Genomic DNA, 27036 nt, shown 5'->3' with positions numbered 1-27036 from the left:
CCCTGCTAAAACACCATATATGCTCTTTAGTTTATAACCCTCATACTTGTTTATGAAGCGGAACTTCTATCATTCCTGTGGAGCATAAGAGGTATTTAAAACACCAGCTTGCTCCAAATCACAGCGATTAATGGGAACGTCTTCAGATTTGGAGACAGGGCCGTGCAACTCCAACCCTCAACCTTTCTAAGCAAAAGCTACCACTTCTTGCAAGAAAAATCGGGACACTTCAATTGGATGGGTGCCAATTCAAAAACCTCCGGATTATTCAAACAGCAAAAGTCGCCATATATACACACGACGCACTTTTCCATACGTAATGTTCCATTTCACAGCGCTCACACTTCCGACTTCACACACATATTTTCTCCTTCACAGCTCTGGATATTTGCATGGCCTCTCAAATGAAGCTAGCAGGCTCTGAACTATTACCACAGGAGCTGAACTCGTTTTCCAGTCTCCCGTTTCCCACCCTCCTCTCATTATTTCATCACACGCCGGAAGTGGGCCCAGGGGCTACCTCAGTCTACTTCCAGCAGCAAGAGACGAATAAACCCATTGGGAAACGGATTTGCACAAGCCGACCCTCATCCCAAGCAAAAGAGTTTCTGCTTGCAAAAGACCACACAGGGAAGAAATACGGGGCCTATGGTCGCCTGGCCAAAACATTTCAGGTAGCGAGGTAGCCCGACAAACAACCTAGCTTCAAACTCCAAACCCAAGCCTCACCGCCCTGCCCACCCCGCCCCCAGCCCTGCCCGGCGGAAGCTCGTCGGAGATGAGCCCATTGAAGCCGTCACCTTCAAGAGACATCCTCTGTCATAGTGCTCGCAGCCCCGCTGCCCTCGCTGCCGGCTGCGGGCGCCATCTTCCCGCGCCGTCGCCGCCATCTCCACCACCTCCCCTCACACACCACAGACCCTTCCCCCAGGATGCAAACCACGCCCAGAGAAGCAGCGCCGCTCGGGCGCACCCCCTCCCGGCCGCTGCTGCCACCGGGGCCAAGATGGCGGAGGGGCACGTGACCCGGGGCAGGCCGATTTCCGGTTCCCGGGGCGACGGGGCGGAAGCGAGGGGAGACGCAATATCTGTCGTCGATGGTAGTCGCTGTCTTCGCTGCGAACGGTAATTACTCTTATGTCGCTGCTGCTTTGCTCCGCATCGCTGCCGGCCCGAATTCTGGAGCACGTCTCGGAGCGAGGAGGACTGCAGCGGCGCGCAGACGCCAGCTGGCCCTCGAGGAAGGGGACCGGCACCTGTGACAGGGCGGCCCCTCCCTCCCTCGGGCGGCCGGGAGCCTCGAGAAGGGGGCGGAGCGCCGCCAGGCCTGGAGCTCGGGAGCCGGGCCGTGCGCGCGCCGGCGCCGCGACCTGCTGCTTGCTCCCGTCCCCTTCGGCTCTGCTCGCTCTTGCTTCAGTCATTCATTCAGTGTATTCACGTTGACTGTGGGCCCCGTCCGCGGCTGAGCCGTGAGGACGAAAAAGTGAAAGCATAGACGGCCCCACCGCCCCCTCACGCAGCGCCCGGCCGGGCGGGGAGGAAAACTTTGGTCAGAGTCGCGGGGGTAAATGTAGAATGACGGCCAAGTGCGAGGGAGAAGCGGGGGCCTGGGAGGCCCGAGGTGCCAGGCACTGACCGGAGCCGGGTGCCCGGGTAGGCGGCCAGGCGAGCCGCGGTTAGCGCGCCAGGAGGTCTTGGGGGGCGCGGGGCTGGCCGTGTGCAAGGCTCCAGAAGTGCAGGTAGACCCCTCACCTTATGAAAGCGCCAAGCCCCCGGAACATTTGATGCGCAGAGCTGCAGGGCTTGGAAGGGAACATTGGCCTTCGGCTTTGTCGCGTTGTTACATGTGTCCTAAAACGTCCTGGGAGAGGTGAGGAGGCTCCCAGGCTGCTCTGAAGTCACTAACTTCGCGTATTCCTGTTCTTTCAGTTCCTTGATGAGCTGCTAAAATCATGGTGAAATGTTGCTCTGCCATTGGATGCGCTTCCCGCTGCTTGCCAAATTCCAAATTGAAGGGACTGACGTTTCACGTGTAAGATTCGGCCATGGTTAAGCAGAGTGCTGTTGACGGATAGAAAGCCAAGATCGTTCTGTTGAAGTATTCAGTTTTGAACTTGAGTGCCCAAGTGCTTTTAAAATCACCTTTTCAGTTAAACTTGAAGTGACAGTGACAACCTTACACTTTTGCAATGTAGTTTAAGATACCTGCCAAGGTTTTCAAGAGACTAGTTAACAAAATATATATATATCCAAATCAATTTGCTAATATTACTTTGCATTTTAACATACCTTCAAGGAAATTCAGTGTGGCTTATATGTAGTTGACAATCTGAAGGAAGCTGCTTTGCTCAAATATATACTGTCTTTTCTGTTTAGAAATAGACCAAGGATAGGTTGTAGGAAAATAAATTACATGTTCGACCGAGGGTTGTTTAGCTGCATTACAGGTAAGTCCAGATGATCCTAATTTAGTGTTTTAGCTATACTCCTCACAACCGCAGGAGAGAATGAGCAATAAGATTTTAAAATGATTCATTTCCTGAAGATTTATTTTGCCACTTACGTGTCAGGCACTGTGCTATCTGCTAGAGATTTGCTACCCACATGTACCCTACTGTATTCCAAAAAAGATCTGAACCAGCTTGGAAAATTTAGAAATTTATTGGCGTCCAGATCTCTCAAAAAAGGTCTGATCCCCAGAACTCCAAACTCTGCAACTTCTCAGTCACCAAGCATTTGTAGACCTGCTGTATATTAAATGCTGGACTAAGAAATTTTCTTGTGCTACAGAAAAATGAAAGTACAAGGAGCCCTATTCACCAGAGAGAAAATCTGGAAATCACTTCAGATAGGAAAAGGCTAAGGGACATTCTTTATCACTTATGGATTAAGAAAAACCTTTCAACTGTGGATCTTAATATAAAGTGCTGAATATCCATTGAAATTTTTCTTCCTTAGGCGAAGAATTGAAATGAGGGCTACAGTCTACAGCATAATTGGCAGAAAATCTGAACATTAAAATTGAGATTTATGAAAACATAAAACATAGTTCCCTGAATATTTCAGTTCCCAAGAGTGGTAACAAACTAGTGAAGGAATTAATTCAGCCTTAGCCAGTTATATAAGACAGATTTAATTCAAGTATATCCATACTGTTTAATTTTTAATATTCTTTTCTAGATTCCCCACAGATGAAAACATCAAAAGAAAATGGGTATTGGCAATGAAAAGACTTGATGTGAATGCTGCAGGCATTTGGGAACCTAAAAAAGGAGATGTGTTATGCTCAAGGCACTTTAAGAAGTCAGATTTTGATAGAAGTACTCCAAATATTAAGTTGAAACCTGGAGTCATACCATCTATCTTTGATTCTTCATTTCACTTAAAGGTTTGTTTATGAGATTCTGCTTACCATCATTACTCACTTTTTGGGTGCTGTTAAAGAACCTTCACCACTCTGCTAACATTTTTATTGTTTGCTGTTCATCTGAAATCCATTCTTCCTTATTTAATGTGTAGGTTGTACCTTAAACTTTTAAAATGTCTTAGGTACAAAGAAGTATTTTATAAGGAGCCACTGAAATATTTGTACATTACTAAAGTTTGATTAAGTTAGTGTTGACTTTAGGAGTTGGCATAATTCAAGATTTGTGACTAAAAAATGGAGATTATGGGTAGGCCTTTGATCTAGTGGTTAAGATGCTAATTACCAAGCCCACACCCTATATCATTGTTTGTAGGTTTGATTCTTGACTCCAGCTCCCTATTCCAGCATCCTGCTAATTCAGACCTTAGAAAGCAGCAGGTGGTAGCTAAAATAGTTAGGTCCCTGCCACCCACATGGGAGACCTGATTGAGTTCCCAGCTTCTGGCTACAGCCCTACCCCAGCCCCTGTAGGCATTTGGGGAATAAACCAGCAGGTGAGAGCCCTATCTGTCTACCTTTCAAATAAAAAAAACATTTAATAAAGATTAACATGAGATTGAACTTTCTGAGTTGACACTCTTCACACTGGTGCGTAAGTCAGAAGCAGAGCCACTAACTTCTAAGAGCTACATACAAGCAAACTTAAAGCCTAGGAAGGACCAAAAGGAAGAAAATCAAAAGAGATGAATAGGAGAAAGAAAGGAGAGAAAAGGTCAAAAAAGAAAACCCAGAAAGAGGGTTAAATAAGTACACTCTAGTTGAATTACTTGTTTTTTCTCAGTGATAGTACCATGGGTTGACTACCTCACCCTCAGTATCTCTTGACTTTATATACCTGAAAGTGTACTTGCCTCTAGAAACTGTTGCCTGATTGGTTAATTCCAGTGTGGAAAATGCAGGAAAAGCCTGTGGATTCCTAATATAGTACTCAGCCTCCATGGAAAGGTCTCTCCTTCCTGATAGCTGGAAACAAGGAAAGTTGTGCAGAATTGTGCTTGGTCCTGTGCGGACTCGGGCACTCTCTCTACTTGGTCCTGTCACAGTGCCTGAGTGACCAAGTAGAGAATGCCTCACTTTCTTCTACTTAATAAATGTATAATTTCATGTGCAATTTGCTCTAAAGATTTTGTTTCCTACTAGCAAGGTGTCCTCTAGCTGTAATGTTTAGAAGATATTAAGAAAAGCATAGTCAACTAAATCACATTACCAACTTTCAAAAGCAACTGTTCATAACAAAGAAATTTTTCGTTATAGGAAATTAGGTGATAAAAGCAAAATTCAAAATATCACATAATCCAGAGATAACAGTATGAACACTTTCATGAATATCTCTGCAGTCATTTGTAGCTTATGTATAAATTCACCTATATTTACAGATACTTGTTTTTCTGTTTTTGTATTTATACAGTACTTACTAGGTGCCAGTCACTGTTTAAGCACTTTACATAGAAACTCACTTTCCTCCTCAAAAACAACCATAAGAGGAAAGTACTACTGTTTTCATTTTATCATTTGAGGAAAGCACAGCCCAGGAAACTGGAATGCATTCCCCAGGATCACACAACTTACTAAATATCAGAGACTTGAATTGAATGCAGGCATTTTGTCTCCAAAGTCCACTCTTTATTACTTTCTGTGACATTAAATATCTTCCCCACATGAAGGCTTTCAGGCTTTGGATTCCATAAGAATTATCTGGGGAGTTTACTCCACTTATAGAAAATTTGATTCAGTAATTTTGATTGGTCCTGGAATCTGCCTTTTTTAACAAGTTCTCACAAGATTGTGCTGCAAATCTGTATACATCACATTTTAAAAAGAAGCCAATATATCTTTCAACTAAACATTATTGAACTATAATGTGGAAAAGTGGGCACAGCATAAGTGTACAAATAATGAATTTTCACAAAGCATATACACTCAAGTAAATGCTCCCAGACCAAGATACAGAACATTAACAGCCCCCTAGAGGGCTCTTTCTTGGTCACTACCTCCTGCAAGGATAACCTATGCTGACTTCAGTCACTATTAATTACATAAATGAGTCCTATATTATATATCCTGGCTTCTTTAGTTTTACATTTTGTGTGACTCAACCATGTTAGTATTCCATTTACTCTCTGTGATAGTAATCCATTTGCTTTCTTTGCTATGTAGTATTCATTTGTATAAGCTATGGTTTCTCCCTCCTACTCTGGAACACTTGAGTTGCTTTCACTTTGGGGCTATTATAAATGTTACAAGTGTTAACATTTTGTTTGCTGGTTCAGCTTGAGTAGATAGTGCCATGGTTTCCAAAGTGGTTTTGCAAATTCACAGTCCCACCATTAATATAAGGGGCTTCAACAGGTTCATAGAAAGTGTATATTATTTATAAACTATGCATGGATTTCAAAAATTTATTGCACCAAAATAAACTCAGTAGCTAACTTTTTACAGTATGTATGAGTAAGATCTAGTTTGAAGCACAAAAGATAAGACAACAGTCTGAAAAGAGCCTCTATCAAAGCAACATGAATTCTACTCAAATTGAACCAACAAAAATCCAATTTATGGTGAAGCTTGGATGGAACAATGGTGAAATCCTTGATGCTGTATGGGAAGTTCATAGGTACAGTGCCTCAAAACAGTTTTCAAATGGGTAACTGATTTTAGGAAGAGATAAGGTTAAAGCCTGTAGCAGCAAACCATCCGCATTAATTGGAAGGAAAAAATTAATCTTGTTCATGCCCTAATTGAAGAGGATCAATAATTAACAGCAGAAGCATAGCCAACACCATAGACATCTCAATTGATTCCACTTCTACAAGTGTGACTGGAAAAAATGTAGCAATAAGGGGGAGCTCTGGCGTAGGGGATAAAGCCACAGTCTGCAGTGCACATGTCCAATATGGGTGCCAGTTTGAGAGCTGGCTGCTCAACTTCCAATCCAGCTTCCTGCTGTGGCTTGGGAAAGCTCCAGAAGAAACTCCTGGCTTGTGGCTTCAGATCGGCCCAACTCCACCCATTGCAGCCATTTAAGGAGTGAATCGGCAGATGGAAGACCTATCTCTCTGCCTCTGCCTCTCTGTAAATCCACCTTTCAAATAAATAAATAAATATTTTTTTTTAATGTAGCAATATTTCTTTTTTTTTTTTTTTTTAAACAGGCAGAGTGGACAGTGAGAGAGAGAGAGACAGAGAGAAAGGTCTTCCTTTGCCGTTGGTTCACCCTCCAATGGCCGCCGCGGTCGGCAGCTGCAGCCGGCACACCGCGCTGATCCGATGGCAGGAGCCAGGTACTTATCCTGGTCTCCCATGGGGTGCAGGGCCCAAGCACTTGGGCCATCCTCCACTGCACCCCCTGGCCACAGCAGAGAGCTGGCCTGGAAGAGGGGCAACTGGGACAGAATCCGGCGCCCCGACCGGGGCTAGAACCCGGTGTGCCGGCGCCGCAAGGCTGAGGATTAGCCTAGTGAGCCGTGGCGCTGGCCAGCAATATTTCTGCCCTGGGTACTGAAACTTGCACTGTCCAACTGTAGACAAGAATAGAGTTTACAATGGAAATTTTCAACAAAATAGGATAAAGATCCTGAAGAACTGGAACAAGATGCAGAACGTGGCTTTACCAGCACAATCTTGAAAACAAGACACAAGCAAACCAATAGCAACAGTTTTTTGGGATACTCAGCATTTTGCGTTGACTTTCTGGAGGGCCAAAGAATGATAACATCTGCCTTTTAGGAGAGTATTTTGAGATAGTTAGCCAAAGCTTCAGCAGAAAAATGCTTAGAAATGCTTCACCAGTGAGTTCCTGTACCATAACAATGTGCTCATTGCTGTTAGCAATCTAGGACAATTTTGCAGGAGTTTGGTGGGAAATCATTAGGTGTACATCTTATGAGATTGGGCTCTTTATGACTCCTGCTTCTTCATCTTAAAAAATCTTTAAAGGGCACGATTTTTCTTCACATAATAATGTAAAAATGGCTGCAATGGCATGGTTAAATTCCCATGATCCTTAGTTCTTTAGGGATGGACTAAATGGCTTGTATTAATACTTAGAAGAGTATCTTGAACTTGATGGAGCCTTTGCTGAGAATGTTTGTACTTTTCATTTTTATCTTAGTCCATTTTCACAAACCATAGACGTCCTGTCATACATAAAAGTTTCTCTGGGTTCACAACGTCAGCAGGACTTAACAGTTTTATTAAACTCTCTTTTTCTTGTTTTTTGTTTTGTTTTTGTTGTTGTTATTCTGTTTTCCCAGACAGTGAACTCTCTTCTATTGGTTCACTCCCAAAATGCCTGCATTGGCCAGGGCCAGAGCCAAGAGCCAGAAACACAATTTGAGTCTCCCACATGGGTTGCAGGAACCAAGTTACTTGAGCCATCACCACTGCCTCCCAGGGTCTGCTTTGGTGGGACACTAGAGTCAGGAGCCAGAACCAGGAAGTACATACAGGCACTCTGATGTGGGACATGAGTGGCTTAACTGCTAGGTTAAATGCCCACTCCCAGTTTTAAAGAATATTTTTAATGATTATAGGAGTACAGCAGTTGACCCTGTAAAAGAAAAATGTTATCAGTTTTGCAATCAATGGTAGATTATCACCTTTCAGGATTTTAAACTGCACTAAAATGAACATCTTTTTAAAAGATTTACTTATGGGAAGGAGAGAGAGCATCTATCTGCTGATAACTCCTCAGATGGCCACAACAGCCAGGAACTACGACTTTCATTTGGGTCTCCCACATGGATGGCAGGAACCCAAACACTTGGGCCATGCTCCACTGCTTTTCTGAGGCCATTAGCAAGAGCTGGATCAGAAGTGGAACAGCTGGGACACAAAATGGCACGCATGTGAAATGCTGAGATCATAGGCAGCAACTTTACCCACTATGCCACAATGCCGATCCCAAAAATGAACATTATTACAGCAGATCTTTATACATATCCTTCCACTTTAAATTCCTGGAAGTAAAATTGAATCAAAAAGCATGCACATGTCTAAATTGCTTGTAATACAGATCTCCCAAAGGCTTATCAGAAAGCTGTATAATCTACTAGCTGTTCATATCAGCCCTAATCCTTGGTATAAGTTGTGTTTTTAGTATTTGCTAAACAATGCCACAGTGCCAGCCCCTATTTTTCATTTTTTGAAATTCAGGTTTTAATCAGTTCTATATTTTTTCTTGTGTTGAAAAGAGTCTTGTGCGTGACTATCTTTTCCTGGAATTTTTTTCTATTTAGTGCTAAGAAAGTATTAACTGTTATTACTGTGTAACACATTTTTAATAGCTAGTAGGACATATCCTCATATCCTCCCCTCATTAGGACTCTTCTTTTTTGGAAAATTTGTGTTTCCAGATGAATTTTAATAAGTAATCTGAATGGAATCTACTGTTTTTTTTTAAAGTAGTTTTTATGAAAAGAAATGTGGTATTTTCACTAAACAAAGTTAAGGAATAAAAATTTAATGAACAGAGTATCTCATTGATTCTTTATTAACTGTTCTTCACAGGAGAAAAGAGAAAATATTCATTGTAGAAAAAATTTCACCCTTAAAACCATTCCAGTAACAAATCACAATCACAAGCTTGTTGGTGCTTCCTCATGTATTGAAGAATTCCAGTCCCAGTTCATTTGTGTAAGTAAAATTGCCTACTGAGCTAATGTTGATACTCTTAAGATAAATGTGTCCTGTCCATTAGTACTAGACTTTTCAGAATATTAGACAAAACCTTGTAAGGGTTAGGTGTTTGAGATTTTTTTTTCAATATATAAAATCCACAAGTAATATTGCCTCCCATGGTCATTGTAATTTATATGCATGCAATAGTTAATCCTTTGTTTATATACTATTTAGTATGAAAGATGCACTTGCAAGAATATTTCTACCAAGAAAATAATTTCTCCCTTTAAGCACTCTATTTCCTGTGTGAGAATATCTAATAAAAAATAACTGTGTCTTTAGGTTTTCTTAAAGATCATTCATACACATACAGAGTCTTCAAGCTTGCATTTATTTTTCCAGCTCACTTCCTTTTCATGTTAGAAGCAGGCCTGGGATCCAGATCTGTTTCACTATCTTGATTACTATAGCTTTATAATAATTCTTAAAATCAGGCAGTGTTAGTCCTCCAACTTTTTTTTTTAGAGTTGTTTTGTCTATTAGGTTCTTTGCGTTTTTATGTGTTTTTTGGAATCACTTTGTAAATTTCTGCCAAAAAGTAATTGCATTTAAACTATCTTCTGTTGAATGTACAGATCCAATTGGGAAGAACTGACATCTTAATAATACTAAGTCTGTCAACTCATGAATTAATTATGAGTACATTTCCATTTACAGAGGTCTTTAATTTCTCTCAGCGGTATTTTTAGTTTTAAGTGTGCTCAGATCTTTCGCTTCTTCAGCAGGTTTATGTATTTTATGTTTGGAAGCTATTGTGATTGGTATTATTTTGTTTATTGTTGGCATATGGAAATATAATTGATTTTCGGTATTGCTGTTATATCCAAGAAACTTGTTACACACATTTTATAGCAGCTTTTTATGTAGAGGTTATCAGATTTTTTACATAGATAAGCATGTTTTCTATGATTGAAGACAGTTTTAATTCTTCATTTTCTTGCTTTATTGTACTGTCTGGAACTTCCAGGACTATGCTAAATAGAATTACTGAGAACCAATCTTAATGCCTTTTTCCTGATGTTAAGAGGAAGGCATTCAGTTTTGTGCCACTAAATATAATGTTAGGCTTTTCAGAAAGGCCTTTATCAGACTGAGCTAGTGTCCTTCTGCTCCTAGTTTGCTGAGTGTTTTAATCAGAAATTACTGTTTTGTCAAGTGCCATATATATATATGTATATATATATATACACGAAGAGAAAGAGCCTATGCTTTGGCTGGCGCCGCGGCTCACTAGGCTAATCCTCTGCCTACGGCGCCGGCACCCCGGGTTCTAGTCCTGGTTGGGGCACCGGTTCTGTCCCGGTTGCTCCTCTTCCAGTCCAGCTCTACTGCGGCCCGGGAAGACAGTGGAGGATGGCCCAAGTGCTTGGGCCCTGCACCTGCATGGGAGACCAGGAGGAAGCACCTGGCTCCTGGCTTTGGATCGGTGCAGCACCACTTGGGGGGTGAACCAATGGAAAAGGAAGACCTTTCTCTCTGTCTCTCTCTCTGTCTCTCACTGTCTTAACTCTGCCTGTCAAAAAAAAAAAAAAAAAAAAAGAGCCTATTATTTTTCTTTTTATTACAGCAATTTTTAGATGTTAAACAAACCTTTTGTTCCTGGAGTAAAACCTATTCCTCATTATGTGTCAACCCTCTTATATAATATTGGAGTAGATTTGTTAAATTGTTGTTTAATCTTTCCTTGTATGTTCAAGAGGGATATTTGCCCGGTTTTTGGTTTTCCCTTGTAACATCTTTGTCTACTTTCAAATCCAGAATAATGCTGATTGAAAGAATGAGCTGAGGGGTCAGCGCTGTGGCACAGTGGGTTAAAGCCACAGCCTGCAGCACCGGCATTCCTTATGGGCACCAGTTCGGATCCCAGCTGCTCCACTTACGATCAAGCTCTCTGCTGTGGCCTGGGAAAGCAGTGGAGGATGGCCCAGGTCCTTGGGCCCCTGCACCTGCATGGGAGGCCCGGAACAGGCTTCTGGCTCCTGGCTCCGGATCAGCTCAGCTCTAGCTGTTGCAGTAATTTGGGGAGTGGACCAGTGGATGGAAGACCTCTCTCTCTCTCTCACTCTCACTCTCTTTCTCTGGCTCTACCTCGCTCTGTAACTCTGTCTTTCAAATAAATAAATCTTAATGAAAAAAGAATGAGCTGAAAATATTATCAACTTCTTCAACTTTCTGGAAGAATTTATGTAGAATTAGTGTTATTTCTTCTATATGTATTTGAGAGAAATTCCCATTGAAGCTATCTGAAGCTACAGTTTCTGTGTGAGAAAAAAATGTTGGTAGCTTCTCTTTTCCAGAGAATTCGTTCATTTCATCACAGTTGCCATATTTATTATCTTAAAGTTGTTAATAACTTTTCCTTATTTATCCTTTTATTATCAGCAGAATCTGTAGTTACAGCATTCAGTCTGACATTGATAATTTATTTCTGTCCTCTTTTATTGCTAATTATTCTTCAAGATTTATCAATTTTATTGATGTTGTCAAAGAACTAGCTTTCATTGATTTCCTTTTGTTAAAAAAAATTTATCTATTTATTTTAAAGAGTTACAGAGAGAGGGAGAAAGAGAGAAAGAGAAATCTTCCATCCACTGGTTCACTCCCCCAGATGGCCACAATAGCCAGCACTCCTCCAGCCCAAAGCCAGAAGCCAAGAACCTCCATCTGGGTCTTCCAGTTGGGTGGAGAGGCCCAAGCACTTGGGGCCATTTTCTGCTGCTTTCCCCAGGCCATTGGCAGAGAGCCAGATTGGAAATGGAGCAGCCGGACATGAACTGGCACCCATATTGCTGGCATCACAGGCGGGAGCTTTACATACCACATCACAACACCAGCCCCAGTTTTCATTTTTGTGTGTTTCTTACTTCATCAATTTTCACTCATTGTTACTTCCTTTTTTCTGTCTATTTCAATAAAATTAGCTCATGTTTTTCTAGTTACCCAGGAGAGAAGCTGAATTCATTTTTTGAGGTTTCTTCCTTAGTGTAATTTCTTCCAAAGTTTTCTTTCAGTAGCATTCTACTAATTAAGTATATTTTCATTTTCATTCAGTTCAAAATACTTCAAATTCCATTTTAATTTGTTCCTCAACCCATGAGTAGCTTAGAAGTATGTTATATAGTTTCCAAATATTTGAGGATTTTCTAGACCTCTATTATTAATTTCTAATTTCATTCTTTTGTGGTCACAGAATATGCATATCATAGCTTAAATCCTTTTAAATGTATTGAGACTTACAACCGAATAATCTGTCTCAGTAAATGTATTCTGTATATCTGCAAAAAATATCCATTTTGCTGATGATACCTAAAATGTTCAATAAATGTCAGTAGATCAAGTTGTTTGATAATGTTTTTCAGGTCTTCTTTATTCTAACTGAATTTCTGTGTATTTGTTCATCTTTTTTTTTTTTTTTTTTTTAAGATTTATATGTTAATTTGAGAGGGAGAGAGCTCTCCATTGGCTGATTTACTCCCCAAATGGCTGCAATGGCCAGGGCTGGATCAGGCCAAATCCAGGAGCCAGAAGCTTCAACTGGGTCTCCCTCATGGAAGGCTCGGGCATATTAGCAGGGAGCTGGATCAGAAGTGGAGTAGCCAGTGCTCAAACATGTGTCATATGGGATGAAAGCATCAAAGGCAGTGACTTAACCTGCTGCACCATGATTCTGGCTCCTGTTCATCTATTTTTGGGAAAGACATTTAAACTTGTAGTATAATTTGTCTAATTCTTCTTGTAGTTTTCAGTGATTTTTAATTGTATTTTGCAACATTGTTATTAAGTACATATTTATGTTTTGATAAATTAACCTCTTTATGATTTAGATAGAAATGTCTGGTATTCCTAAAACTAATATTTGCTGTGTCCTTTATTCCTGATACTCATATTTGCTGTGCAGTTGACTTTGACAGTCCTATACTCATTCTAGACCTCTTACTAGTGTTATCATGGGGTATCTTTTTCCATTCTGTTACTTGTAACCAATTCCTGTCTTTTTCTCTTTGAAGCATGAATTTTTGCCGGCAGCAAATACTTTTGGGTCTTGCTTTCTTTTAAATTCCAGTGTGATAAATCTCTACCCTTTAACTTGGTTACTTAGACCATTTACACTTAGTGTGGTGATTGATAAAGTTAGGTTTAAATGTGTCATTTTCCTATTCCATTTATTTTTGTTCCCATTTTCTTCTTTCTCTGCTTTCTTTAGGATTAATTGAATAAGTAGTAAATTACCTTTGAAAGAGGTGATTTCTCCCTAAATATTGCCTAACAATCTTACCCAGGTATTTCCCATGTGGTTGCAATTCCCAGAACTTTTCATTCCTTCATTTAAGTCCATATTTCCATCTGGTATCATTCTGCCAGAAGGACTTACTTTACCATTTCATATAGTTCATTAGTTCTGCTAATGATGAGTTCTTTAAAAATGTATTATTGGCCAGTGCCACGGCTCACTAGGCTAATCCTCCGCCTTGCGGCGCCGGCACACTGGGTTCTAGTCCCAGTCGGGGCACCAGATTCTGTCCCGGTTTCCCCTCTTCCAGGCCAGCTATCTGCTATGGCCCGGGAGTGCAGTGGAGGATGGCCCAAGTGGAGCCCCCGGGTCTCGAACCAGCATCCATATGGGATGCCAGCCCTTCAGGCCAGGGCGTTAACCTGCTGTGCCATAGTGCCGGCCCCTGGGTGAGCTTTTTTTTTTTTTTTTTTCCTTCATCTATTTCTATCCTAGCTTCTTTTCTTCCCCTTTGGGGACTCTTAACCATATGTGTTGAGGCTATCTGCAGTTCACCACAGCTTGCTGATGCTTTCGTTCTTTCTGTCCCCCTTTCATCTATGGTCAGTTCTGGATAGTTCCTATTGGTATTTCTTCACACTCAGTAGTCTTCTTCTGAAATGTCTAATCTGCTATTCTCTGTGTGTTTCACTTCACACATTGTAGTTTCCATCTCTAGTTGTTCTATTTGTATCTTTTACTGTTTTCCACACCTCTACCTTTTTGAATATTTAGAATATGGTTTTAATAACTTAATTCTTCTTGCCTGCTAATTCTAACAGTTGTATCAAGTCCTGACTTGGTTTTTTTTCATTGATTGATTTATCTCTGTTGTGGTGGATTTTTCCCTGCTTAGTTGCATGCCTGATAAAATTTTTTAATTAGTTTATTTATTTGAAAGGCAGACTTAGAGACACAGAGAGAGAGAGAGAGAGAGAGAGAGGTCTTCTGTCCGCTGGTTCACTCTCCAAATGGCTGCAACGGCTGTAGCTGGGCTGAGCTTTTTCTGGGTCTCCCACATGGGTGTGGGGGCCCAAGCACTTGGACCATCTCTTACTGCTTTCCCAGGCCATAGCAGAGTAAGGTTGGGTGAGGAGCAGCCAGGACTTGAACCAGCGGCCGTATGGGATTCCAGAACTGCCGGCAGAAGCTTAGCCAGCTACACCACAGCATTGGCCCAAGCTAATAAATTTTGAAATCCACCCATTGTTTTCAGTTTGCTAGATTCTAGTATATTTCTGTTCTGTTTTCTTGAGAATTGCTCTGAGATAGTTATTTAGAAACAGTTTCCTTTGAGATTTTGCTTTGTTAGGCAGGTCTAGAACGTGCTCAAAATAGGGCTATTTGCTGTCCACTATTGAAGGAAGACTCTACTCAATGCTCCAAAAGTGTAGACGTTTTCTAATCTAACCAGTGGGAATAGTGCCTGTCCTCGTGAGCACAGGACTCTGCTAATCTCCTCTGGTTTTCTTTCTTCAACCTTGAGTAGCTTCCACACAGGCATGCACTGATCTTACTCATGGAACACTCGAGGAGCCTTGGAAGATGTCCAGTTTTCTGTTCACTTCTTTCTAGTACTTTGTCTGATGGTTTGTAGCCAGCTTGGTTTCTCTGGAAACTTTGCACTGTTTCTTCAGTTTGGATTCCCAAGCTCTGCCTGGGTCTCCCCCCCCCCCCCACCCTTGCACTGAGGCCTAGAACTCTCAAGATAGTAGGCTGCAGCAGTCACAGGCTCACTTCTTTATTGCCCAGCGTCTCTGCAATAACTGACTTCCTTGCACAGTGTCCATTATCTTCAAAACTATTTGTACATCTTTTGGCCATATATTGGTTCTTTGAGGTAGGAGTCCATCCAGTTACTTCATCTTGGCTGGCAGCAAAAGTCCTCTTCACTGATTTTAATATCAGTAGCTTTGCAAAGCTATTTTACAGTACCTCTGTAAAATATGCCAGTGTTAGCTTCCTGATTTTCAAATAAAGAAAATATACCAGGCAAACTTACATATAATCTTAACGAATGTTGAAAAAATTAAATTATCTCTAAAAATTCAAGACCAGAGTCCTATAAATCTCAGTTGTAGGACCAGGACCAGTGTTCTTTTTCTGTCATCCCTTATAAAGTGAAGTACTCATCAAAATTAAGTAATTCAGTGAAAATTTAACAATGAAAGTGTGTTTGTTACTTACCGGCCCCTCCCTTAAGGAAAGAAAACTGTGTAATCAGTGCAACTATCATGTTCATAGCAGATACCTATCCCAGGATGAAAAGTGATTGCCATCAGTAACGTTCTCCCCTCCTCACATGTGCCTAGCCTTAAAAAAAGGAGAGAAGCCCTACACACCATAAATATTGCTTCCACTTTTCCTATGTTCTTTAAACCTCTAAACAGCGCCAACTCAAAGATCTCTAAGTTTTATAAACAAACAACTAAGACTTAATTACAAGCTTTTATCTAACTTCTTACCTGTGTGATTTAATAACTTAATGTCTATGTTTTTAGGAACATAGCTACAGTGTAATGGACAGTCCAAAGAAACTTAAGCATAAATTAGATCATGTGATCAGCGAGCTGGAAGATACCAAGGAAAGCCTACGGAATGTTTTAGAACGAGAAAAACATTTCCAAAAATCACTGATGAAGACAATCAGGGAATTAAAGGATGAATGTCTGATAAGCCAAGAAACAGCAAATAGACTGAATGCCTTCTGTTGGGAGTGTTGTCAGGAGAGCATAGAAAGAGATTATATTTCATGAAATAATATTCTGTTCTACCGAAAATTGGCATTGGTACAACTTTTTAGAAAATACTTGTCATTTCCATCACTAAATATGCCCATCATTTAAAAGTGCTTCTTTAGCCTCTGAAGCATACTGTGTTATAGTTGTTATCCAAAGACTTTTTTTGAAAATGCACAGTCATATGTGGTAGTTATCATGGTTTTGTGTGACTTGTGACAATTATGTTTTTATAGGCCTGAACTAGTGCTAGATCACTGTTGTAAGATGTTAAAATCTGAAGAAAATTGTGCAAGACTAAGATCAGCACGTGAAGTTACAGTAGTAGGAACTACCTGTTTCTTCAGCACAAGACTGTGGCTTCCGAGGAACGCAATATCATACACTTTATGACATGGTGAATTTTACTTATGAAGCACAGCTCATTTATAGCATATATCCATCTTGGATCCAATCCAAGGTACTTTAGTTGCCAATAATACTAAAGGGTCTTTTTATAAGGCTTCCCATAATACTGAACTGAGAATTACACTTGGTGAAGATTTGTTGGCTTTAAAATCGTTAAGAGCCATGAGTTGTCAGTCTTTCAATACAGTACATCATTCTTCTTACTAAGAGCACTTTGATGTAAACCAATATAGCTTTTAAAACAAACTGTCTTATTTTAAAGTGGCTAGTTACTCTGAAAGGTCTGGACATTTTGCTTTATGACTGTTATTTCATCATAAAGGTATATCTTCATAAAGGTCTTTTTGAATACCAGTATTAGCTGAATAATTTTAATGCTGCTTTGTATTTTATAGAAAGTAATTTTGCTGACATTTTTAAAAAACACAAAACATAGATGAAACCATTAAGATTTTAATAGTTGTGGCTCTTCTAGTTTAAGGAATTTGAGAGGATTAAAATGTTTTCTTTAATGAGGAGAGTATAGATGATTGACCAAGGGCTTTTATTTAGAGAAATAAGTAAAACAGCAAGTTTAAAATAGCTTCTTAAAGAATATACAAAAAATTAACTTAGCTATTTTCTGATTGATCCAAGTATCAGAAATTTAGCTCTTCTCCTAATTTCTTACTAAAAACAACTGAAACTGTCATAACTACTCTGGACTAGAATAAAAACTAGCCAAAGCCACACTCTGTTTTGAAGCACATGTATACATAGGTGAGCCTCATTTGGAAGTTCATGCTATCATGGTTAGAGTTTGAGTATTGGTTGTTTCATTGTAGTATGAATCACATTTTGTGCTGATTTGCTCATTGTAATTTTTTTTGTGTTATATTGATATTGGTAAGGATACAGTCACTTGAACTTTTTTGTACTTAAGAATTTTCTGTGTTTTATTGTATGTTATGTTTTTATGTGGGATTCTAAACCTTCCCTCTAAATGGGATTTTTACCCACTTACGAGAGATAAGCATTATGCTTTACATTTTTACTATTTAAAAAAAGAAAACAAAGCCTTTCCTTAGCTACCCATTATTTACTTTAGTTATTTAATTTTGAAACCATAACAGCCACTCTGGTAACAAGTTTGGGTGTGATCTTAAGTATTATGGAGATACTTTGGAGATGTACTTTTTCCCTCACTCTATTTGTGAGCATATAAATTTTAAAAAGGCACTAGAAGACAGAAAATAACAGGATGTGTCCCAATGCAGTATCTCCGGGTGTTAATACTCTGCTGGCTGCTTAGAATAAATCCAGCCTGGAGGGGCTTTCCAAGAGGAAGGTCCTGGCATCTGCTTCCACCACCACCTGCACAAGCTCTTTGGCTGCTTGTGTTCACATCACTGAACTTCTGCCACTGTCCCTAAGATCAGTGAGAATTAGGTAACTTGAGCAAAATATTGGTATCGTGAAGGACCTGGAGCTGCCCGTTTGTTCTTTATTCTTAGGAGGAAATGGCTTCCAGTAGAAATCTAGCCTACAAAACAGGATCCTCGCCACCCACCATCCCAAATACATACACACAGTATATACCTCAGTCCTCTGTTCCCAGCGATCCCAGCCCAGCTCGGGAAGAACTGTCTGGCACAAAGCAACGCCAAGACACCCCCCATCCACACGTTCTTCAGGCAGCTAAGGCTGCCTAAGGGTTCTAGTTTGCTTTAAAGCTCGGAACAGCCTCTGGATCCTGGAACACACCAGTATACCAGTTCAACCTCAGCACCAAATCAGGTACGAAGGACTTGACGTGGCATTTTTTTCCATGTCAAGTTTAAATTTCTGGAAACAGACTTTGGTTTCTAAAGATAATTACAATTATACCATCGTCTTTAACTTGAGAAAAGATGAAATGTATTATATGTTTAGTTTTAATATAGAATTATTAAAGAAATAATTGAGGGTTGAAAAATGCATTATTTATTTGAAAAATAAAGTATTTTCTCCAGTGAGATGTCTATGTGGTTTTTATACATTCAGTTTGTCAATAAAATTTGTAGAGAAAAATGAGATTCTGCTGTCATTTCTTTGGCATCTTTTCTGTCCACCAACCACTCTAACATGGCGTCTGCTTGATTGGATGACCTGAGTGGCGCTGGGCTCGCCCCTAATCATGACCTGGCCATGGAGCGCTTTCCTGCTTTGGGCCTCACTCAAAGCTGGCACCAATGTGTCGGGGCTAGCACTGTTCCTAGGTGTTGAGGACGCTGACTCCAGAACCCAAAGAGGCCAGGCAAGCATTGTGCTTCCTTCGTGCTGGAAGTTGCAACAATTTGTTTTTTGACTGTAGAGGGGATGATGTCCTATCAGATTAGATCAATGGACTTTCCTGCCCCCCAAAATAATTTTACAGGCCTCTGAATTTATTATAGATTTTTTTTTCCACTCTGGAGCACATGTGCCTTAAAAGGGTCTCCAATTGGCTCATCCCATTGGATTAATGTAATTCCCTGATAAAAAGAATTAAGCAGTTTTCTGGTTTAGGTCTGTTTCAATGTAGCAGGAACAAAAGCATTCACATAGCCCGGGGCAAGACTGTACGTGTATACTGTCCATTCCATGCAGATGTAACTTGCTTCTGATCTGTGTCTCTGATATGAATGGAAAAGCATGCATGCACCAGGTCAGTGGCTGCATAGCAGGTACTCATGGTCATGTTCACCTGCTTTAACAAAAATAGCACATCTGGCAAAGCAACTGTGTCAAGGCTACTGCTTGGTGAGTTTGCATTAGTGACTGTCACCTTGCAGGATCTGGCTAAATTTTGCAGGTGCCAGAATGGTGAACTAGATGATGAAATGATGGGGCCACTACTCATGTATTCTATAAGTCCATAAAGGTGGCACCTGAAGCCCCACAGAAAACAAACAGGTGATGGAAACGCAAAAGTAAGAGGCAGAGGCCTGAGACTGCTTACCTAGGAAGGCCTGCGGAGTTTAATCTTTTCTGGCATGATGGGAAGCTTCCCAGCATTCCCTAACTGGAAAGAGTGGCTCACTTCTCTGGACTGTTTGTTTTTTTTTTTGTTTTTGTTTGTTTTTGTTTGTTTGTTTTTGACAGGCAGAGTTAGAGAGAAAGGTCTTCCTTTCGTTGGTTCACCCCCCAAGTGGCTGCTTTTATGGCCAGGAGCCAGGTGCTTCCTCCTGGTCTCCCATGTGGGTGCAGGGCCCAAGCACTTGGGCCATCCTCCACTGTCTTCCCGGGCCGCAGTAGAGCTGGACTGGAAGAGGAGCAACCGGGACAGAATCCGGGGCCCCGACCTGGACTAGAACCCGGTGTGCCAGCGCCGCAGGCGGAAATTAGCCTAGTGAGCCACAGCGCCGGCCTGTATTCTAAACACCTGCCTCCTGTCTGGGAGTCTGGAATTTGGGAATGTTAGGGAAAAGGTGCCTCTATGGCCAGCACCCAGGAATATGTGGGCATTGAATCTTTTTTGCTTTCTAGTTTTTCCTTCTGGGCTTTTTGTTTTTATTTTTGATACAGAATCTTTAATGAGCTTCCCGGGTAGACAGCATTGCATACATACTGTGATGATTGAGTGCTACAGGGATTATGTGTCTCGTGTCACTGTGTTGGAGGAAAAAAAAGACTTGGGGTCTTGCATCTGGCTTCCTCCAGATTTTGTACCATGTGCCTTTGGCTGATTTTCCTTATTTTTTTGTAGGGGTGGGGAGTAATGGTACGTTTTCTGTCAGTCTAGCCATGAATAAGATTATATTCTAAATTTTATGAGTCCTAGTGAGTCCCCAAACCCGGGGGTGTTCTTGGGGACCTTGACACGGATGGCCCTCTGGACATGTCCCGAGTTGGGCCTTCATGGCCCTGCATCAATCAGTCACTGGACGTGGCTGCCTGGGTAGGGGGCATTCACTTCAGCGGAGACAGTTTCTGGGAGGGAGGGCTGGCCATGAGGTTTCTCTGCCAACAGCTGGAAGAAGAATTTTGTCCCTGAAGCGGGTGGTGGATGGTGCTTCCGAGTGTCCATTCATCCCTTAAACTCTCCCTAGCACACACTCGCTATTCTGCCCCTACCCAGAGGTGCCTTGTGGTCTAAGGCTCATTACTGAAGAACAGTGATAAGTCAGCCCACTTCAGAGTGAGGCTGCTCGAGCAGCTTCCTCTAGTCATAACCGTGTGCGTTTCCCAAAGACGGTTCTGCATGGCGGGGACTTGGGGGATGCAGTCATGTACCAGTGATGGGGAGACGGTATGGGTTAGTCACTCTGCCTGGCCTTCTAATGCCGTCGAGAGATGTGGTCAGCACAGGAGGGATGAGGCTGCTACAGGCAGGCTTATGTGGTGTCCTGTTAGAAACCAAGGAGTGGGGCCAACGCTATGGCGTAGCGGGTAAAGCCACCACCTGCAGTGCCGACATCCCATATGGGTGCCGGTTCCAGACCCAGCTACTCCACTTCCAACCCAGCCCTCTGCTATAGCCTGGGATAGCAGTAGAAGATAGCTCCTGGCTCCTGGCTTCGGATTGGCCCAGCTCTGGCCATTGCAGCCATCTGGGCTGTGAACCAGCAGATGTTAGACTTCTCTCTCTGCCTCTGCCTTTCAAATAAATAAATCTTAAAAAAAAAAAAAAAAAAAAAAAAACAGGCGCCGCGGCTCACTAGGCTAATCCTCCACCTGCAGCTCTGGCACATCAGGTTCTAGTCCCGATTGGGGCACCAGATTCTGTCCTGGTTGCTCCTCTTCCAGGCCAGCTCTCTGCTGTGGCCCGGGAGTGCAGTGGAGGATGGCCCAGGTGTTTGGGCCCTGCACCCACATGGGAGACCAGGAAAAGCACCTGACTCCTGGCTTCGGATCAACATGGTGTGCTGGCCGCAGCGGCCACTGGGGGGATGAAGCAACGGCAAAAGGAAGACCTTTCTCTCTGTCTCTCTCTCTCTCACTGTCCACTCTGTCTGTCAAAAAATAAAAATAAAAAAAAAAAAACAGGCAAGGAGTGCATTCTAAAAGAATGACAAGAAGTGTAGTAGGAGTGTATAGTAAACACATATCAATACCACTTATCATCATTGTGTTATACACCGTATATAATTTTATGTGCCACAATTTTATGCACCCGGGAGCACAAGCACAGATTTCCACCAGGATCACTCTAAGCATGTTGAACTGTATAACATTATGACAACTGTAACTGTAACGTCACTAGGCATAGGAACTTTTCAGCTCCATCATGATCTTACTGGACCACTGTTATACATGTAGCCTGTTACTGGCTGAAATACTGTTATGCAGTGCGGGACAATAATACTTTGTATCAATGTTTAATAGCATTTGCACTAGATTCAACATAGTCTGCGTAAAGATGGAAAATCTGATGAACTGGTATGGTGCTATGCTTGGGGTGCGGTTTGTCCCGCGAGGGTTCCTACACTGGAGGTTTGGCTCTCAGTGTGGCAGTGTGGCAGGTAGTGGGACTCGTAGAGGTGGGACTTAGTGGGAGGCCCTTAGGTGGCTGGAGGCTTACCCTTAGAGGGGATTAAGATAGTGCTCACGTGACCCTGACTTCTTGGGAGAGTGGGTTGTTAGCAAGCCCCTGATCTCTTGCTCCCACACATTCCCATCATGAAGCCATCTGCTACTGGGCCCTCCCCAGAGGCTTCACACGTGAGGCTACCCAATCTTGGATGTACAGCTTCCAAAACTGTGAGCTAAATAACCTTTTTAGAAAGTGACCAGCCTCTGGTGTCTCATTATTGTAACGAAAACAGTAATACACAGGCAATTTACAGAACCACCTCAAAACCTAAAACAATGCCGTCTTGGACTCCTGGTCTCTTAATGTTTTTCATCCCATAATGTCTTTAATGTATCCTCAGCTGTTCTTCTGCTAAGAGAGCTTAGGATCCTGCAGTGTCCACCAGATCAGAAACGGGTTCAGGTGTTTAGCTTCATATATCCATATATGAATACAGAAAGTTTTCCAAGCATTGGAATCCATCCCAGTATCTCCACCTGACTCACAAATCTGTCTGCCCAACTCCACTTCTGTTGATTGCACACCCTTCACCTCGTCCAGGCATAGTCCCTTCCACTCTGTCTCCAGATGGTCCAAGTACTTGGGTCTCTGCCACCCACGTGGGAGGCCCAGATGAAGTTCCTGGCTCCTGGCTTCCGCCTGTACCAGACTTGGCTATTGAGGCCTTTTGGGGAGTGAATCAGTTAATGGAAGCTCTCTCTGTCTCTCTCTCACTCTCTGTCTCTTCCTCTCTCTGTAACTCTTCCTTTCAAATAAATAAATAAATCTTTAAAAAAGAAAAAAGGAAGGAAGGGAAAAAGAGGTTAACAGCAGATCTGACAGCTGATCCGAATCTCGTGCTTTATAGAACAAAAATGTTTTATTAGATAAGGAACATGAAGTCCACAGGGTGTGCAGGACGCTACCCGCAAATCCTAGCGATGAGTGCCTCCTGGATACAGGCATCTGGCCACAGTCTTTTTTTTTTTTTTAAACTTTTATTTAATGAATATAAATTTCCAAGGTACAGCTTATGGATTACAATGGCTTCCCCCCACCATAACTTCCCTCCCACCCGCAACCCTCCCCTTTCCCACTCCCTCTCCCCTTCCATTCACATCAAGATTCATTTTCGATTCTCTTTATATACAGAAGATCAGTTTAGCATACATTAAGTAAAGATTTCAACAGTTTGCTCCCACACAGAAACATAAAGTGAAAAATACTATTTGAGTACTAGTTATAGCATTAAATCTCAAGGTACAGCACACTAAGGACAGAGATCCTACATGAGGAGTAAGTGCACAGTGACTCCTGTTGTTGACTTAACAAATTGACACTCTTGTTTATGGCCTCAGTAATCCCCCTAGGCTCTTGTCATGAACTCTGGCCACAGTCTTGCCTGTGACAAGTACTCAATACACACTTTGAATGCAAATGACGGGTACTATTACTTATTAAAACAGTAGATTTTAGAATTGTACAACTGTTGCAAGGCAAGGCTACACTCTCCTCTCTCTAACTCTGCCTTTTTTTTTTTTTTTTGATAGAGTTAGTGAGAGAGAGAGAGAGACAGAGAAAGGTCTTCCTTTTTTCATTGGTTCACCCCTCAAGTGGCCACTACAGCCGGCCCATTGCAGCCGGAGTGCTGCGCCGATCCAAAGCCAGGAGCCAGGTGCTTCTCCTGGTCTCCCATGCGGGTGCAGGGCCCAAGGACCTGGGCCATCCTCCACTGCCCTCCTGGGCCACAGCAGAGAGCTGGACTGGAAAAGGAGCAACCGGGACAGGACCGGCGCCCCAACCAGGACTAGAACCCAGGGTGCCAGCGCCGCAGGCGGAGGCTTAGCCTAGTGAGCCGCGGTGCCGGCCAACTCTGCCTTTCAAATAAATAAACATTTCCTCTTTAAAAGAACAGCGTGTCCTGATCATTGAGATATACACTTCACCCGTCTGTGGCCTTCACCCTTATGTTATAGTTTGTTGAAAACACGGGAAATGGTTTTATTAGAAAGAAAATGTGGGTGTAGTAGGCTAAGCCTCCGCCTGCAGCACTAGCATCCTGTATGGGCATTGGTTCATCTCCTGGCTGCTCCTTTTCCTATCCAGCTCCCTGCAAATGGACTGGGAAAGCAGTGGAAGATGCCCCAAGTCTTAGGCCCCTGCACCCACGTAGGAAGGGGAAGCTCCTGGCTCCTGGCTTTGGATCAACCCAGTCCCAGCCGTTACAATCATTTGAGGAGTGAATCAGCAGATGGAAGATCTTTCTCTATCTCTCCCTGTCTATAACTCTACCTCTCAAACAAATAAAATCTTGAAAGAAAGAGACAGAGAGACAGAGAGAAAGACAGAAAAAGAAAAGAAAGAAAGAAAAAGAAAATGTAGCTATCCAAAGGATCACCCTCACCAGGGCAACATAGAGATTGGTAGGTTTTCGGGTGAAATGCAAATGTCTTCTATCAAAGAAGCCATGCTAACAAATTATTTTTAAATGTCCCTCATGGCAATGGACTCTACACGTGCCCAAAAAGGGCTATGCAAGGATTGCCTGTAAGAGCAGGAAATGGAAGGCCACCCATATGTCCGTCAGGTGGTAAATGAATAAATAAAATACGCCCTTAGAACTGAAACATATGCAGCCATTCAAAAGAAAGAAGTCAATCCATTGCTGTAGGAAGAAAAGACCTATTTTAAGAGAAAAAAAAGCAATTCAGGAGACAATACAAAATAGTATTCCATTTACATAAAATTGTTTAAAACCTGGCTGCAAAACGCTTTCTTTGCTTTAAAATCGTAAAACAATATCTAAGTGTGTGTAAGTGGTGGGGTTGTGGAAAGGGGAGAGGGAAAAAAGAAGAGAACAGAAAAGTATGCAGAAAAGGGGTCGGGAGGATGAATGTCGAACTGTTAAGAAAAATATGATAGAAAATGTTACTATAGTTGAAATGTGGTTTGTCCCCATCAAAACTCATGTTGAGGGGCCGACGCTGTGGCAAAGTGAATAAAGCACCGCAGGTGGTGGCATCCCATATGGGAGCCGGTTCAAGTCCTGGCTGTTCCACTTCCCATCCACCTCCCTGCTATGGCCTGGGAAAGCAGTGGAAGACGGCCCAAGTCCTTGGGCCCCTGCACCCACGTGGGAGACACGGAAGAAGCTCCTGGCTCCTGGCTTCAGATCGGCGCAGCTCCGGCCATTGCAGCCAATTGGGGAGTGAACCAGCAGATGGAAGACCTCTCTCTCTGTCTCTCTTTGCCTCTGCCTCTCTGTAACTCTGTCTTTCAAATAAATAAATAAATCTTAAAAAAAAAAAAAAATTGAGCCTTGGTCTCTCGTGCAGCAGTGCTGGAGCTGGGGCCTAGCAGGAGGTATTTGGGTCAGGGGGGCAGAGCCCTCGTGGAGGAATTGATACAGTGCCCTCAGGAGTGGCTCAGTTATCCGGAGAATAGGTCCTTAGGAGGTGTCTGTCCCCCTTTGTCCCGCCTCTCTTGCACACTTGCCACCTGCTGCCTGCCCTGGGACCCTCACTGCTTGACCTTGAACTTCCAGCCTTCAGAACCACGAGCTCCGTAAGTGTCTGTTCTTTATAAACTACCCCAGTCTCAGGTATTCTGTTACAGCAACAGAACACAGCCTAAGACAAACATCCTATAAATTTAAGTGAAAATCATTTCATCTCTGAAAAACTAGGGGTAGCTTGTTATCGTTACCTTCGTCATCTGCCTGCAACATTGACTGACGTGGGGTCCAGGCCTTCAAGGACTACCGTCTCCTGGGACACATGTTCCAGGAAATCACTCAAATCCTTGCCAACTCTACTGGTATTGCAAGAAACTGCAGTCTGCTCAGGTGGAGTTCCATGGTTTTAGTTACCTTGCCTGTGATTGGTCACCTAACAGAACCCTAAACATAACCACCTGTGTGCCCTGTCGAGCCCCTCCCAGTATAGCTCTCCCACCTCCTCAATGCCTCAGAAAATAAAAGGACAATGGCTTCCAAGTGCTGGTGTCTGGGGCATGTTCCACCTTCTCATAGAGCTGATCACAATCTTCACAAATCCTCCTATTTCTGCCTTATTGCTTTGTTTCTGATATCCATGTTTGCTCAAGGAGGAAGATTATTATTTTTCAGTAATAACAACAGACAATATTTATAAATGCCCATCTCTATCCATTTACTTACATCTTACTAACTTAGTTTACCAATAGGATAGGTGTACCACTGTTATCCTCATTTGACAAATGAGCAAATTAAATAGAGAGATGTTGGGGAACTTCCCCAAGGTCTCACAGCTGGTGCACTATTATCATCCACAGTCATACTGCTGTCAGCTCTGAGCTACAACACCAGACCCAGAGATTCCGCTGCAGCACATGTTGGATCGTTGAACATTTACAACAGAATGAAGATCAGGCTTCAGTCCATCAGTGCGACAGCTCCAAATGCAGCATTTAGAGGCTAAAGGGGCCAGCGTGACCTCATCCTGTGTCTGAAGCTGAGGAAAGCCCATAGTTACTCATTACCGCAATCTGGATCCGTCTGATGCTACTGCCAGGCATAGACAGAGCAGCTAAGCACTGACAGTGAGGTCACCTCACCACAGGAATCAGCAAGACACGGCAGTCGGCAGTCGCCGTGGGTCTCAGCAGCCCCGGAGTCTGTCTAGTCACCCGGCTGCTCTCAGCTCTCAGGAAGAATGGTGGAATGACAAAGGAGCGGTCCTCGCTGCAGCTGAGAACTTCTACTCCGGAGCCACATCTGTAATCTCTCATCAAACACAAGAGGATAAGAATTAACAGCTCTTCCACTTTTTAACACTAGGCTTAGTGCAGGATTTTCCTCCCGTATGTGATTTGCTATTATAGACTATATTGGTAATATTTCAAAATCGGTTTTAGCAAACTGTATGCAATATACTGTGTGGGGCTTCAGGTATAGCTTAAACTAGGAGTTCAAATGTTATTAAGCATCTTCTGTCTCCTCTGTTTATCAAGCAGCCACTCCCTTCGT

General features: G+C 42.4%; 2 protein-coding genes across 3 annotated transcripts in view; one reads left to right on the top strand and one right to left on the bottom strand.

The window, feature by feature from the left end:
• RCHY1 (ring finger and CHY zinc finger domain containing 1) overlaps positions 1 to 1299 on the bottom strand; it is a 31697-nt gene extending 30398 nt beyond the window's left edge. For both annotated transcript variants that reach the window (XM_070048022.1, XM_002717011.5), the window contains exon 1: positions 801 to 1299. In XM_070048022.1, coding sequence (XP_069904123.1) covers positions 801 to 890 — 90 coding nt within the window. In that variant the 5' untranslated portion in view covers positions 891 to 1299. The remainder of the gene's footprint in view (positions 1 to 800) is intronic.
• On the top strand, positions 990 to 18513 carry THAP6 (THAP domain containing 6). Its single transcript, XM_002717110.5, has 5 exons — positions 990 to 1125; positions 1930 to 2032; positions 3181 to 3388; positions 8933 to 9058; positions 15875 to 18513. The coding sequence occupies exons 2-5, from the start codon at positions 1953 to 1955 to the stop codon at positions 16127 to 16129; spliced, it is 669 nt and encodes a 222-aa protein (XP_002717156.1). The 5' UTR covers positions 990 to 1125; positions 1930 to 1952; the 3' UTR covers positions 16130 to 18513.
• Positions 18514 to 27036: the final 8523 nt, after the last annotated feature.

Source organism: Oryctolagus cuniculus, chromosome 8, assembly GCF_964237555.1.
Source record: "Oryctolagus cuniculus chromosome 8, mOryCun1.1, whole genome shotgun sequence".
In the NCBI taxonomy this organism is placed as follows: Eukaryota; Metazoa; Chordata; class Mammalia; order Lagomorpha; family Leporidae; genus Oryctolagus; species Oryctolagus cuniculus.
Note: the sequence above shows the minus strand (reverse complement) of the source record. Positions and strands in the feature narration are given on the sequence as shown.